At 50.4% G+C, this 14,616-nt stretch overlaps 2 protein-coding genes across 4 annotated transcripts in view; both read right to left on the bottom strand.

Annotated features, from left to right (window-relative positions):
- Positions 1-14,616, bottom strand: part of DTX2 (deltex E3 ubiquitin ligase 2) — a 34,747-nt gene that overhangs the window by 4,167 nt on the left and 15,964 nt on the right. For 2 of the 3 annotated variants that reach the window (XM_054714860.1, XM_054714859.1), the window contains exons 4-6: positions 9,488-9,588; positions 3,901-4,041; positions 1,147-1,220 (exon numbers count right to left, since the gene is read on the bottom strand). In XM_054714860.1, the coding sequence (XP_054570835.1) occupies positions 1,147-1,220; positions 3,901-4,041; positions 9,488-9,588 (316 nt within the window). The remainder of the gene's footprint in view (positions 1-1,146; positions 1,221-3,900; positions 4,042-9,487; positions 9,589-14,616) is intronic. The other variant, XM_054714861.1, reaches the window with a different exon arrangement.
- On the bottom strand, positions 10,828-11,236 carry LOC103286186 (ribosomal biogenesis factor-like). The gene is given in 1 exon segment (XM_008141681.3): positions 10,828-11,236. A coding segment is annotated over 1 exon segment (297 nt). The 5' UTR covers positions 11,221-11,236; the 3' UTR covers positions 10,828-10,923.

The following is a 14,616-nucleotide window of genomic DNA, read 5'->3' as shown; positions in this document are numbered from 1 at the left end:
TACCCCAGTCGAGAAAGGACAGGCAGCACTGAGCCGGGGCCAGTGCAGGAACAGAAGCGGAGGCCAACACAGCGGCCGAAACAGCCAGATGGAGAGGAAGAAGACAGGAGAGGCCCTCCACGCTGGGTTTTCAAGGAAAAGGGGCACTTGTTGGATGGGTAAGAGCGGGAATGGACGTTCCGGCTACAGGGAAGAGAATGATCTGAAGCATGAACCAGCTACAGTCTGGGAGGGGCGGTAGCACCTAGAGGGGCAGGGTGAACAGGGTGTAGATGAGACAAGACAGGCGAGGATCAGATCCCAGAAGCTTCTGATCATGCTCAGGAGTCGGGGCTTTGTCTTATAGATCAGGCCTCATGGAGAGGTTTTCAGCAGGTTTGTAGCACGAGGGCAAAGAGAAAGACAAGTCAGTGCTGTGAAATGGGAACAGAGAGGCCTGGAGGGAGGATGGGGACACATGGACGCCTTTCAGGCTTCTGTCTAACCCGTTACCAACCTCACGTTTCTCACACACTCGACGTGCAGGAGAAACAGGCCAGTGAAGAGCCCTCGGCTCTGTTCTGGAAGGACTGACATATAGCCCACCTCCTCCAGATGCTCAGGACTCTCCATTCACATCAGAGAAAAGTGGCACTCATGGCCCCTCCAGGTGGCTCAGCAGAGAGAGGTTTGGGTCCTATTGATGGCTTTAACAGGGTCTGGTAGGCCCTGTTAATTACAGGCACCCTGACCAGCTCTCCCAAAGCTAAGGGGTAGGACTGCTATCTGGACAAGGCCACTTCCCTTCTACACCAGCGTCAACCTCGGGGAGTGGGGCAGGCTCTCCATTCCTCGTCTCAAGGACCCCCAACCCCCAGGATGGCACCGGGCTACACAGAGGCCTGTACAGCAAGCGAGGAGCTCTGCTCAGGATCACACTTGTTTGTGACAAAGCTAAGATTGAAATCTAAGTTTCAAAAGCTACAGCCGCCTCACTTGGTAAGGCCTGCCTCATGGGGAGGCTGGGAGATTAAACCCAAGTGCCCAGGGCACGGTGCAGGCATCGGAGGTGCCCTTCTAGCAGAGGCCAGGTTGGCGGCCTTCTCGTCTGGAGCTGCCCCTTGTTTCTAAACAAAACTACAAGCAGCCTGGCTCCTGTGCACCTACCTCATCTGGGGCAGTCTTCAGCTCTTCGGTATAGTTCCTTATCACCTGCTCGGGTTCTGGCTTTGGAGTCCCTCCTAGAAGAGAAGAGCATCAGCAGTGTCCCAGGGAGTATGAACTGGAGATGCGGAAACCACAGGGAAAGGAGGACAAGGGAGAAGTCCAAGCTGCCAGGAGGGATGGTAGAGGGCTGAGACAGGAACATTAGCATGCAAGAGGAGAGACCTGGAGCCAGGCGCACAACACTCTGCTTGGCTGAGCCCTATCCAGGCCCACACACCGGGAGCCGAGCCCCAGGAGCCCCGGAGGCAGAGGAAGAGGAGCAGAGACAGCAGCTGGTCACAGCCCTCAGGTCCCTGTGCACATTCGGTCAGGAAACCAGACCCAGGCTCCTTGGAGGACATGCGGAAAGTCAAACAGCAGTTTTTAGAACAAACTACTCTGGAAAGTGTGCTGGCAGTGTTATTTCATTCAAGTTTCATTATTCTTATACTAAAGTCTCGGTAAGAGAAGTTTTAAGAGGCGAGTGTGTAGTGGGTGCCTACCCCGTGTGAGCGTCTGTGTGCACGCTGACAGCTGACCACGGCCACACTGACACTGTCACAACAAGCTGCCAAATCTTCTGAGTCTGTCCCGGACTGTCGAATCTTAGTGACACACCTACTCGGTTCCTAAGGCGAGTGATCTGGGAAGCAGCCAAGGTATGCAGCAGGAAGGGTGCCCTGGCCGCCCGCTCCTCTCAAAACCGCCCACTCCGCTGTGCACACGTACAAGAGGCTGGGAGGGGAGCCCTGCACCCACACAAACACTGACCCTGTACCAACAGGCCTCACCCAAGGACAAGAGGGAATCCGTACAGCCGGGGGGCTTATCCGGACAGACAGCGGCAGAACCAGAGAGAACGGTAGCAAAGCCTGTGCGAGAGCAGAGAGGAGGGGCCAGGGAGACCAGGGCAACTTGGGAACACAGTCCTGCAGGGCTCCTCGTCCTGCCTCAAGGTCACTGGGGAGCTCCTAGCCTCCAACACCAAAGGGCTGTGGCTTGAACCCAAGCTCATGGCCATCAGCTTGTGGCTGCAAAGGCTTACAGGCCTGAGGCTTCAAAAGCTGAGCTCCCTCTAGACCAGAGGCCAGGTGATGGTTGTGAGGGGAGCAGATAGGCTGGGGTTAGGCAATGTCTGGCTCTTATGCTGGGACCAAATCATGCTACCTGAGTCTCAGTTACCTCGTCTAAAAAGTGGAGACCTTTACAGACCATTAAGGCATTAACTGTTATTACCTGAAAGGCAGCTGCAGGCAAAGAATACCATACTCTACATGCCCCTCGACACACACATACACACATACCAAATGGCCCCCTCTCCCCCCACACATACACAGACACTCACAAACTCTGAGGACCTGACTGGTGAGAAAGCCAGGCCAAAGCACAATGACCACCAACTTGGTGGCTGTCCTGGTATCGGAGACTCTACTCACATTTGTGGGAGGAGCCTCTCAGAAAAACCTGTGGCTACAGACCAGTCTCCAGATGAGCTTAGGACCCCATCCACCAGGACTAGTCACTGGCCCACTTCTGGTGAAGCGCAGCTCAGCATCCCATTCCCCACCTACCCGCCCTGGCCCAGGCAGCCTCTCAGAACTGAAGGCAGCTTTCCATGAGCCACATTTCTCCAAGGGAGCCAGCCAATCCCATGAAAGGACATCTGAGCCCAAGAAGGCCAGGTCTGCCAAGAGCCGACGTGTTCTTTCAAGACAAACCCGAGTGCCTCGGGAAGCTGCTGGCCTGCCCTGCCCACAGACCTGTCTGTCTCCACCTCCAAGGAGAGTAAGAACTGGACTGGAGTTAGGACCTGAGCCTGCCCGGACTGCTGGGGGTGAGGGTGGGAGTGGGGTGGGGCTGGGTAGGTAAAGCCCTGCCCCTTCCCTGGGCCTTTCATCTGTCCTGTGGGGTGCCGGTTAGACAGGCGGCGGGCATGATCAGAGCAGCCATCCCACTATGTGCCAGGTGTTTCCTGTGTATACCGTCTACTCCTCCCACAACCAATCTGCTAAGTAGGAGGCACCAGCTCATGAATGGAGGAGACACCTGTGTGAGTTCACAAAGCTGGTGAGTGCTGGAACAAGACAAAAACCCAGGACCGGCTGAGCCAGGCTGTCTCCCTGCTCACATCATCCCGAAGGTCACTGGCTCTCAGCCGTCCATGCTTCCCTGGGCCCATGATGGAGCTGGAGCCACAAACGGCTTTAGAAATGACAGGTTTGGAACTTCTCACCCAAGTCTTGTTAAAACTCACAGTGGTTCTGAAACCACTTCTCCAGCAGGGTGATGGGCAGGGCAGTGGTCATAGGGGACCCCTGTGAAGTAGACCCCCCGGGGGGCCAGACAGGTCTGGGGGCCTTTCCTGAGACACACACTGGCCCCAGGGAAGGGACAGAGTTATCTCTCATCCTGAACCAGGCCTCACCCCCCACCTGTGTTTACAAAGTCACAGTCCGTAAAAACAGGCCGCTTGCCATCTGTGCCAGGGAGACAGGACCTGAACTCGGCGACTGCAGGAGAAGGGCTTAGATTCCCAAGGGGCCACCTCTGCTGCTGAGGGCAGGGAGAAGGGCTCGGAGCCCACGTTCCCAGCAGGTGAAGGAAGCGGAGAAGGGCCATGGGAGTCAGAGAAGAGCAACTGATGCGGAAGTCAGAGGCAGCAAGACTTGGAGGCGGCTGAGCAGAGGCCAGAGAGTATTTGTGAGCAGAAACTACCTTTCATGGACATTTTCCTCAATCTCTTAACTGAGCTGTGACTTTTAGAGGCCAGACAGGAGGCGGGAGGACTGGCAGGCTGGGGTGCGCGGCTAAGACACACAGGGAGTCCGATGGCTGACATCAGAACACTCGTCATGCCTACACGGGGTGCGAGATCAGACATGCAGAGGGGAGAAACATTAGGAGGAGTCAATTGTGCGTGACGTCCATAAACCCCAGCTGAGTCCAGGTGGCACTGTGAACGGCCATCAGGACCCACTGGTCTCCCTGGAGAATCTGGCGGCTTGAGGCTGGCAGGGCAAAGCTCCAGGCAAGCCAGTGAGATGCCTGGCTCATTGGAGTCCTGGCCCCAAGTTCCACAGGTGTCTATCCAAGCAACTGATCAGCTTGCACCCAGACATGCAGGAGGGTGAGGCCGTTTGCTTCAGGAGGACAGAGGGCAGAATGCCACCCCAGGAAGCCTCCTGAGCAGTTCCAGGTGGCGTCTCCCCATGCCAGGCACGGAGAAAGAGCAGAAGGGCAACATGGAAGAGTGCAGCCAAGCTACGGAAACATTGGAGGGGCTCTCAAGCTCACAATCCTCCCCATGTTCTCCCTGCACACTCCCTCAGCTCCCAGTCACTGCCTCCAGGGGGCACTGTATGCTTTCTGTGCCCTATCCGGACTGTCTAGGTCAGCGGTCGCCAACCGGAGGTCCGAAAGGTTGGCGACCACTGGTCTAGGTGGCTTCAGTGCCATTGCTGGGGTGGGAAAGCAGGAAAGAGGACCCAGAGCCTACTCCCCAACAAAGGTGTCCCCATGGCCCAGGGGACTGCTCCTCTAGAGCAGCACAAGTCCCAAGCCATGGCTTCCGCTTCTGTAACCTCAGCCGAGGCTTAAACCGCCCTTCGGCCCTGGGTGGGCATGTCCACAGCGGGAGGGAGCTAAAAAGGCAGCCCAGCTGAGATGGATGTCCATTCTTGTCATACTGCCTGATGACTGCAGGGGGAGGCCTCACTCCTCAGCCAGGTGCTCCACCTGTCTCCTAACTGACCCTCATCCCACCCTGCTCCCTTAGCACTTCCTGGAACATAGCATGACCTCCTATTGGAGTGGCTATTCCTGCCACCCTCTCAGCCTATTCTGCCGTCCACAGCACCACTTCCCCAATCCCTCCGGTCCTTAGTCTAGCTCAAAAGCACCTCCTCCTAGGGGAGCTCTGGGCTTCTTCCTGAGTACCTCCCTGAGTGTGTCATTCTGGGTGCTCAGAATCCGGCTAGGGAGCTGGGCACAGCCTGGGGGAGGAAGTGGAGATTCTGGACCTGCTGGGCCCCATTTCTCCACCTAGCAAGGCCAACAGAGCTGCCCACTCCGGAGGCAATTCAGAGGGGTAAGGGGACACCTGGCCTTGGGATCCATCATGCCAGCCACTGTGGCATCTACCCCTGGGGACACCAGTCCCCAAGAGGCCAAGCACGATCAACGCTCCTGCCCTCTTCAAGGCAGGACCCATTCTCCCGAATTCAAGTTGCAGACACAGGTCTCCACTTAGAACCTGCAGAGGTCTGCCTTCTTGGGAAAAGGTGGGAAAGCAGCATGTAGTGAACAGAATGGTCAGGGGACACCAAGACGGACATCATATCTTCCCCAACAGCACGGGCTCGGGACATCCACCCAAAGTCCTAACATCCCCAAATAACTGTAACCGCTCAGACAGCCACGGCTTTCTTCCGCTCATCTGATCTGCCAGAGCCCCCGAGATTGCAGGCCTTTACACAGGCAGATGTGTGAACACCCATTTCTGGCACCAAAGATCCGCCTTCGTCCAGTGACCAGCTCAGGTCCAAGCTTATGCTCCTTTGGCTCTGGTCTTACCAATCAGGGTTCAAGCCCAGCACCCCTCCTCCCTGGATGACTGGTCTGGACAGGTTGTAGCAGCATAAAATGTAGATACTCCTCCTCCCTCCCAGGGTGGGAACCTAGCCCCAGCATCACCCACTCCCCAAAAGAGAGGTCCGGGCCATGCCACAGCCAGTGAAGCTGTCACCTGAGTCACTCCTGGCCTGACCTGGAGGTGGCTCCTCTGTGGACCTCCTCCGCCAGTGCAGAGGGGCACACAGTCCAACATGGCCACTTGTTTGTAAACCTACCTGCGCAAGCCTGTGTCTAAGTGCTCAGCTCACTGCACTGCCTGAATCCATACTCCCAAACCCATAAACATAGTCCAGGCTGAGAGAACACTCTCCAGACCCTGCTTCTTGGGGGCTGGCCTGGGATCTCTTGTTCCCTGGCGCCCTAAACAATAGTCCCAACAACAGGTATGAGCCAGAGGCTTGCATTCAGGGTAGGTGGCGTCTGACCATGGACTCCAATCCAGTCTCTACTCTTTTCTAGCTGGGACCAAGTTCCTGAACCTTTGGGGTCTGTTTCCCCAGTAAGTAAAGTGAAGGTTAAAATACCCACTTACTTCCAGGATTGCTCTGAGAGTCAAGGCAAGGGGGGACAGTGAGAACAGTTTTAGGTACTTTCGCTGTAGCATTTTTGCCATAAACATTTCACTACAGAACTAATTAGACATTAGGCAATTCTGTCATAAAAAAACACAAAATCATGACAAAAGAGGGACATTAAAGAGGAATAACATTAAAAATATATAATGTGAAATATAAAATATTTGACTACCTGTGTGTGTGTGTGTGTGTGTGTGTGTGTGTGTGTTAATCCTCACCTGAGGTCATTCTTTCCATTGCTCTTTCTAAGAGAAAGGGAGGGAGGGAGGGAGGGAGGGAGGGAAGAGAGAGAAACATTGATGTGAGAGACACACATCAACAGATTGCCTCCCACATGCGCCCCATCCAGAGGGCAGGGAGGAAACCTGCAACTCAGGTACGTGCCCTTCACCGGAAATTGAACCCGTGACACTTTGGTGTGTGGGCCAGTGCTTTAACCACTAAACACACCAGCCAGGGCCATCTGACTACACCTTTAAAATGTGTCTAAGTGCTCAGCTCACTTGATGAACCTCACCTCAGTGCAGGTTCATCAGGTACAAGCCACAGAATAAAATCAGGTACTGCACCAATACCTGATTTTATTCTGTGGTTTGTACCTGAGCACTTGTCTTTGTCCTATGGGAAATGTGGGTTCAACTCTCTTTCTCTACCCAATGTTGTGTGTTCCAAAATAAGAAACCAACTATCTCTCGGGGGAAATCATCGTCATCTGGAAGAAATGCTATTTTAACCACCACTATATTTAAGTTCTTTGTCAATGGAGAAATAAACCAACTAAACAAAAAAGAAACCAAACCAACCAAAAACAAAATAAAAAATGTCAACCAGTTATTTTACCGTTTTTTATGGCAAAACTGCCTTATGGCTAAATAGTTAGGTGGCAAAAATGTCTGTAGTAAAGATGGTACGGTTCTCGACTCAAGAGAAGAAAGGGAGCTAGAGCTACTCAATACCCAGACCACTTCTGGAGGTTCTTATAAACATGTGTGTTAAAGCCTTAGTGATTACAGAGAGGACTGGAGCCATGTAACGTGCAGGCCAAGACTGTTCACTCACAACTTTCTCCAATAAGACTGCCACCAAACACATGCACTCATGCACATGCATGCACACACATGCACGCAGGCGCGCACGCACACACACAAGTCTGATTCATATATGGCAGCTGATGCCACAAGAAGACCTAAACTGAGCAGGAACTTTCTAGTCACCATCTTTGCTCACTGTTCTCTGTTCTAGCAGAGGGTTAATGGCTGAACAGCTGAAGCTGGTGCCAGAGGGCCTGCAGCCCCACTCTCCCATCTCCTATTACCTTCCTGACTGGTCCTTCCATTTCCTTCAAGGGCTCTTCTTCCCAGTGTCCCACCCATGGTCCCTGTAAGCTCACACACTTCCATGGGGGGAAGAGGCCATCCCGAACTGCTTATCTGAGTTGCACATCCAAACTCCCACTGCCTCTAGGCCAGTTCCATCTATCTATACCAGCCATTGCCCCCTTCCCCTCCCAGTGTTCCCACCAGACTCAGAAGCAGCACAGTGTAACAGCTGAAAGGCTAGATTCTGAGGACAGAATGCTTGAAGCTGTATCCCAGCTCTCCAAGAAGAGGGTGGCTGATCTAGAGAAGTTTTGGAATTCTCTGAGCCTCAGTTTCCTCAGTGTAAAATGGGAATAAAGTTCCCACCTCACAGAGCTCTGATTGGGATGAAGTGAATCAACACACGTACAAAGCTCCTAGTGAACCCTCACTAATAATTTCTTACAGCACTGTCATCAGCAGCTGTACACGAGGCCTCGTTCTAGCCCTTCTCTCTCACAATCAGGTCCATCACCAAGTCAGAGCTCTTACCTCCATCCCACTGTCACGGCACTACTGGGGCCTTGGCTGGCTTACCTGAGGCATGAAGTCAAGCTCCACAAGGGTCTCCCTGCCTCCAGAACTGTCTTCCCCATGTTATCACAGCAACTCACCTAACACATACACTCCACTGATCTTATTCCCCTGTTTTGATCTTTAAATGACGAAAGGTTCACTACATTGAGTCTACCTTTCTAGAGCACTTTATATTTCTCATAAGGTAAAAAATAACTTTCAGTGCCTCCATAACATCTGTAAAAAGAACTTAAAAAACAGTTCCAAGAGGTATGGCTAACAAAAGATCTAGCTAGACACAAAAGCCACTTATTCATAATGTCACTCTAGCCAAAATAGTTCAAAATAGTTTCCCAGAGGCCCCTTTAAGGAAATGCCTAATGCATTTCAGGATAGGAATGTGATTCTTGAAATATAATTCAAGATGATGTGAAAATTTAAAAGATGGCACCTGGCCCAGGAGCTTAGTTGGTTAGAGCATCGTCCTTGGTCAGGACACATACAAGAATCCTATATAATAATCCTATATAATAAAAGGCTAATATGCAAATCGACAGAACGACAAAACGACTGGTTGCTATGATGCGCAATGACCACCAGGGGGGCAGACACTCAATGCAAGAGGTGGCCCCTGGTGGTCAGTGTGCTCCCATAGGGAGAGTGCCACTCAGCAAGAAGCCGGGCTCACGCCTGGTGAACGCAGCGGTGGTGGCGGGAGCCTCTCCCACCTCCATGGCAGCGCTAAGACTGTCTGACTGCCAGGCCTAAGCCGTCAGTCAGACATCCCCCAAGAGGGCGCAGGCTGGGTTGAGGGACCACCCCCCCCCCCCGATGAGTGCACGAATTTCATGTACCAGGCCTCCAGTCAACCAATAAAGACAAATGGGTGGAGTAACAAACTAATGTTTCTCTCTCTCTCTGTCCCTCACACCCCTAAAAATTAATAAATTAAAAAGAATTTATTTTTTAAATTTTAAAGATAGGGAAAGGTCCACACCAGGGCACCCACCCCTGAAGAGAGAAAGGAAGGGTACTCCAGGCTCACTCACCAGGTGTATGCCATCACTGACAAGAGGCACTGCCCCCTCAAAGGAGCCCTTTTGGGTTTCCATGAGAACACAGAGGGTAACAACCCTCACCCCACAATCTCCTCCCACTGCCCCTAAGTCTTGCCAAACACAATCTGTTCCAGAGCCTAGAGCCCGAGAGCAGCATGCCTACCTGCAAGGGCTTGCTGGACCCTGCTGGGCTTCGGCATCTGCACGGGCACAGAGGTGGGGATGCTCCCAGGGTTGCTCCCAGGACCGCTGGGCATGGAGGCACTTGGGGAGAAGAGAGCAAAGTTTAGTGTGTGGAGCCGACTTAGCAGAAAGGAGAGTCAGAGAAACACCAGTTAGAGACACATTGGTGCAGCTGAGGTCCCTTCACAGTTTCACTTTTCACAGCTGCTTCTGTGTGAGTGAGGGCTTCTGCTTTTTTCTTTTTTTAATTAAAGATCTGATGAAGAGTATCTGAAAAGAGGAGCAAAGAAATCTGAATTTCACCACTCTCAGACCCAAACTAACCTATAGCATCTGAGTACTTCAAAATGTTAAGCCCAGAGCCTGGTCCACCATCACTTCCTCTGCAAAAATCACGTGACAAGAATCAAACTTCAGGCCAGGCAGCGACTGCTGAGGTATAAGGTCTCATCATTTTAAAAAGAAGCTTTAACTGTCAAAAAATGTTTTCCTGGCAAATCCAGACTCCAAAGACAAAAAATTTTGAGCTTGCTAGCTTCATAAAAAGGAGAGCTCTATGATAGCTGTAGAAGGAAAATCCAGCAGAAGCCACTCTAACAAGTGATCAAAGCCAACATCGCCAGTAATATGACCAATCAGTATCAGGAACCCCAAGGAACAATGCTCCAAGGACACACCACCATTTTTGCAGTTCCTGCCAAGATTGCAAAAACTCAGTCCAAATTATGAGAAAACATCTGACAAACACAAATTAAGAGACATTTGACAAATTATGAAAGTGTCAGGGTTATAGGAAGATGAAGAAAGACCAAGAAACAGTCACGATGGTAGAAAGAGAAGAATTGACAACTGGATGCAAAGAATGAGACACAGAATGAGAAGAGTGGTTGAAAACTGGTTTAATTAATAGTACTGCACCAATAGTAACTCTTCGGTTCTGAAAACTGCACTATGGTTATGAAAGATGTTAATATGAGAAGTCTAGTAAGGGAGATATGGAAACTCTGTACTATCTTTGTAAGTTTTCTGTAAATATAAAATTGTTCAAAATTAAGGGATTTAAAAAAAAAAAAGATGGTCTTGCTTCTCACAGTGACTATGTTCAAGTCACTAATTTGGCTTTAGGCCATTATGTTTTTTTAAAAAAATACACTTTTGATTTCAGAGAGAAAAAGGGAGACGGAGAGAGAGAAACATCAATGATGACAGAGAATCATTGATTGGCTACCTCCTGCACACCCCATACTAGGAATCAAGCCCGAAACCTGGGCATGTGTCCTGACTGGGAATCAAACCCTGATCTCCTGGTTCATGGGTCGATGTTCAACCACTGAGCCACATAGACCAGGCTAGGCCGTTGTATAAAACATTTAATTTATTGGTCTTTGGGGCGAATCTGATGCATCACCAGGTGCATTACAACGGAGCTATTAATCTTAGAGCTTTGTCAACATTCACTGGTCTGTTTTCCTGACTCGGCTGAAGAGCCAGCTGTTTCTGCAGAGGTTCGAGGGAAAGTCCTTGAGAGAAGTGAGCTAGCTCCTTCTCTATGTCCACAAAAGCTTCCGTCATTCTTTTAGCTTTTTCAGCGTTCATAATGTTTATCTCCTTAAGATTCGTGGTTTTGCTTTACTTTTACCCTTTAAGTTTTTTTTGGCTGGCTATGTGAAACACATTCCTGGGCTCCTGCCCTTTCCATTTGTTCTTGGCCATTGTCAGGCCGACCTCTCACAAACGCTCGAGCTAGGCCGTTATATTTTTAAATAACAAATCCATGCCATTATGGCTGGGGGGAGCCCTGCACTGGAGAACAATTGGTGTAGATGGCCCAAGGTGACAGCCAACACCCCCATCCTGGTTCCTGTGTCCTCCCATCCATCCTTGCCAATGTTAAAAATGACGAAATAGAAAGAGTTATAAAACCCTTCCACCTAATCCCTACACTGGAACTTGTCAAGTATAGGGCCTTTGTTTCTTTTCTCCCGGGCCCAGCCAGGAACCAGGAAAGGTGGCTTCGGAAATGATGGACAGCTTCAGTCTACTGTGCTACCCTTACATCTGCCAGTAAACCAACAACTTGCCTGATTACGGCAAATGCTTCCAGAAGCTGCCCCTGATCCTTCCCTACCACCAGCCACAAGTCATAGATCCCGCTGGTGGAAACTACAGGGAGCTGACTGGTTCTGATCCAAACCAGAAAAACCTCCCACCGGGCTAGTGCTGAAGCTGCCAGCGCCTCGCACAGGGTCTGTAGCACAGCAGATGCTCTGGTACATCTGAGTGAAGAAAGAGGTGGTTTTGTTTTCATTCCTGGATTGTTCTCCCAATCAGAATATCCTGTGTGGCCATGCTACCTGCCCTCCTCATCCACTCTCCTCCCCAAAAGAACAATGGAACTGGACCTAGAGTGCTCCGATAATGCAATGGCAGGGCTGGGTGTTCAGGACACCTGGGCTAAGGTTTTGACCCACTAAACTCTGTTTAATTTGGAACAAGCTCCACCCCAACTCCCTACCCTAATTTCTGAGCCTCTTCCCCATTTGTTTTCTTATTTTTATTTTTGGTGTTTTGTATTTTTTGTTGTTAATCCTCGCCTGAGGATATTTTTCCACTGAAGAGAGGGGGAAAGACAGAAACATTGATGTGAGAGAAACATACCGATTATTTGCCTCCTGCACAAGCCCTGACCAGGGCCCAGGCCATGGAGAAGCCTGCAACCAAGGTACGTGCCCTTGACTAGAGTCGAACCTTTGGTCCGCAGGCTGACGCTCTATCCACTGAGCCAAACCGGCTACGGCCCCAATTTGTTTTTTAAAAGGAAGGTAATTCTTTTTACAATTCTCAGGTTCTGTAAATGAAGGAATTCAAGAAGATATAGCCCTTCCAGTCATCTTCCACCTCCCAAGCCAACTTTCCAGGGAGCACTGAGCTTACGCCCTTAACCAGGAAGCCAGAAAGCTGAAGCTTGGCTCTACAACAGCACAAAATTAATGGGCTACTCAGTGGGCTCAGCACTACCGGCCCAGAGGGGCTCCAGGAAGTGAGGTCTCCCTTCACCAGAGAGAGGCACATATCTAAGGGAGAAGGCCTAATTTTATGTTTCATCCCCTCAAAAACTAGAGCACAAAACAGATATGCAATGAGGCTTCCAGTGGGCAACTCACCCTGGAACAGGGACCAAGAACCAAGAATCATGACTAAGTTTTATTTGCTTAGGGGTCTCCCAATGTGGCCACTTCCCCTATGAATTATCCTAGCTCCTCCCCCCATTTCCCTGCTCTGATCAGAGAGAATGAAGCAGAAAAAGGATCCAGTGGTTCCCACGATGGGAACTTCCAAGAGTGGACAGAACCTTGGTGGCCATCGATCCATTCCATCATCTCCAAAGGGCTCAGACCAACAGCAGCCTCCCTCTGTGGGGCATCATGTGCAGTGCCCTTCTCCGAGAATTCCCTCAGTCACTGCCTCAAGCCTCCCTCTCGGCCTCTCACCTTCCTGGGTCTACCTACTAAGCCCACCTGGCCTTCCTGTCTGAGACCATCGCCTGGAGCTTCCCAATGGAGATGAGAACATGATACATGAGGACAGACAGAATTTGACAGTCCCAGGTAAGGGGCAGCACTAGGGGGTTGAAGAGTAAGGAAATGCAAGGCCTCCCTCCAGCTTCCCAAAGACCAGGAAGCCAGCACCAACCATGTACAGGACAAGGAGGTCAGATGTGGAATCTGACACCCCACTTCCAGTGCCTGCTCCTGCTTAAAGCTGTGTGCCCTTAGGCATGTCGAGTCCCCTTCCTGAGCTTTGATTTCTCTATCTGTAAAATGAAAATAATTCCAAAGGCCCCCAGGGCAGTTACGAGGCTTGATCAGCACCCCAATACAAATATCCATTGTTTTCCAGGTCTCAGAGGAGCAAAGCGGGTACAGGAAAGCTGAAGGGCTGCCGAACACCTTTCTGCAGAGGCCTCACTAAACCCTAAAACCAACAGCAATATTAGAGCAAAAGGAAACTTGTGAAACTGGCCAACCCACCTTCTTAATTTTAAGAGGCGAAAAGAGAGACCTGGAAAGGGAACAGAGCTGGCCCAGACACCTGCAGTGAGCCAGGAGGAAAGTCCTACCTGGAACGCAGGATTTCAAATCACACAAACCTAAAAAGCCTGGCCAACAGCAGGAGGGAGTAGGGTGCCCTTAGAGCAGTGGTTCTCAACCTTTTTAATGCCACGACCCTTTAATACAGTTCATGTTGTGGTGACCCCCAACCATAAAATTATTTTAGTTGCTACTTCATAACTGTAATTTTGCTACTGTTAATGAATTGTAATGTAAATATCTGTTTTCTGATGGTCTTAGGTGACCCTGCTAGCGGTTCTGTGGGTCGCAACCCACAGGTTGAGAACTGTTGCTGTAGAGCCTAAGACCATCGGAAAACACGGGTATTTACATTATGATTCATTAACAGTAGCAAAATTACAGTTATGAAGTAGCAACGAAAATAATTTTATGGTTGGGGGTCACCACAACATGAGGAACTGTATTAAAGGGTCGTGGCATTAAAAAGGTTGAGAACCACTGCCTTAGAGGAAGGGAGAACGGCAGTAAGAACAGAACAAATGAAAGCAAACTGCAAGAGCCATTTTATAGGGCTGCTTAATGCCGAGACAAAGCGTGCTGAGGCTTAGTCACACCAGAGCTGCAATAGATTGCTGGTCATAATCACCACCTCAAGTCATTAAATTGGGCAAGCCGGTACACCCTCTATTAAAGAAGACAAGAATATATACATGACACATTTTGGAAAGTTTTCCATCCAACATCATTAAAACACAAGTTTTGTGCTTAAAGGGATAAACTTCAACGACCAGGAGATTTACTTAAATCCAGCAGCTCAGTGACAAATCGTGTACCGTCTCAATGTACTGCTGCCTACTCAGAAAGCCTCTCAGGGCACAAGGAAATCAGTCAGTCTAGGTTTTACCCAGATTGAGCAAGAAGCTATGTGAAACCACATGGGTTCCACAAATTTTTATTTTACTCACATATTCTTTCCAGTGGCTACCACTAAACACAGCTGGTTCTCAGGCTTACCCAGCTGGTTCTCATGGCACTG

The sequence above is a fragment of the Eptesicus fuscus genome, chromosome 4 (genome assembly GCF_027574615.1).
Source record: "Eptesicus fuscus isolate TK198812 chromosome 4, DD_ASM_mEF_20220401, whole genome shotgun sequence".
Lineage (NCBI taxonomy): Eukaryota > Metazoa > Chordata > Mammalia > Chiroptera > Vespertilionidae > Eptesicus > Eptesicus fuscus.
Note: the sequence above shows the minus strand (reverse complement) of the source record. Positions and strands in the feature narration are given on the sequence as shown.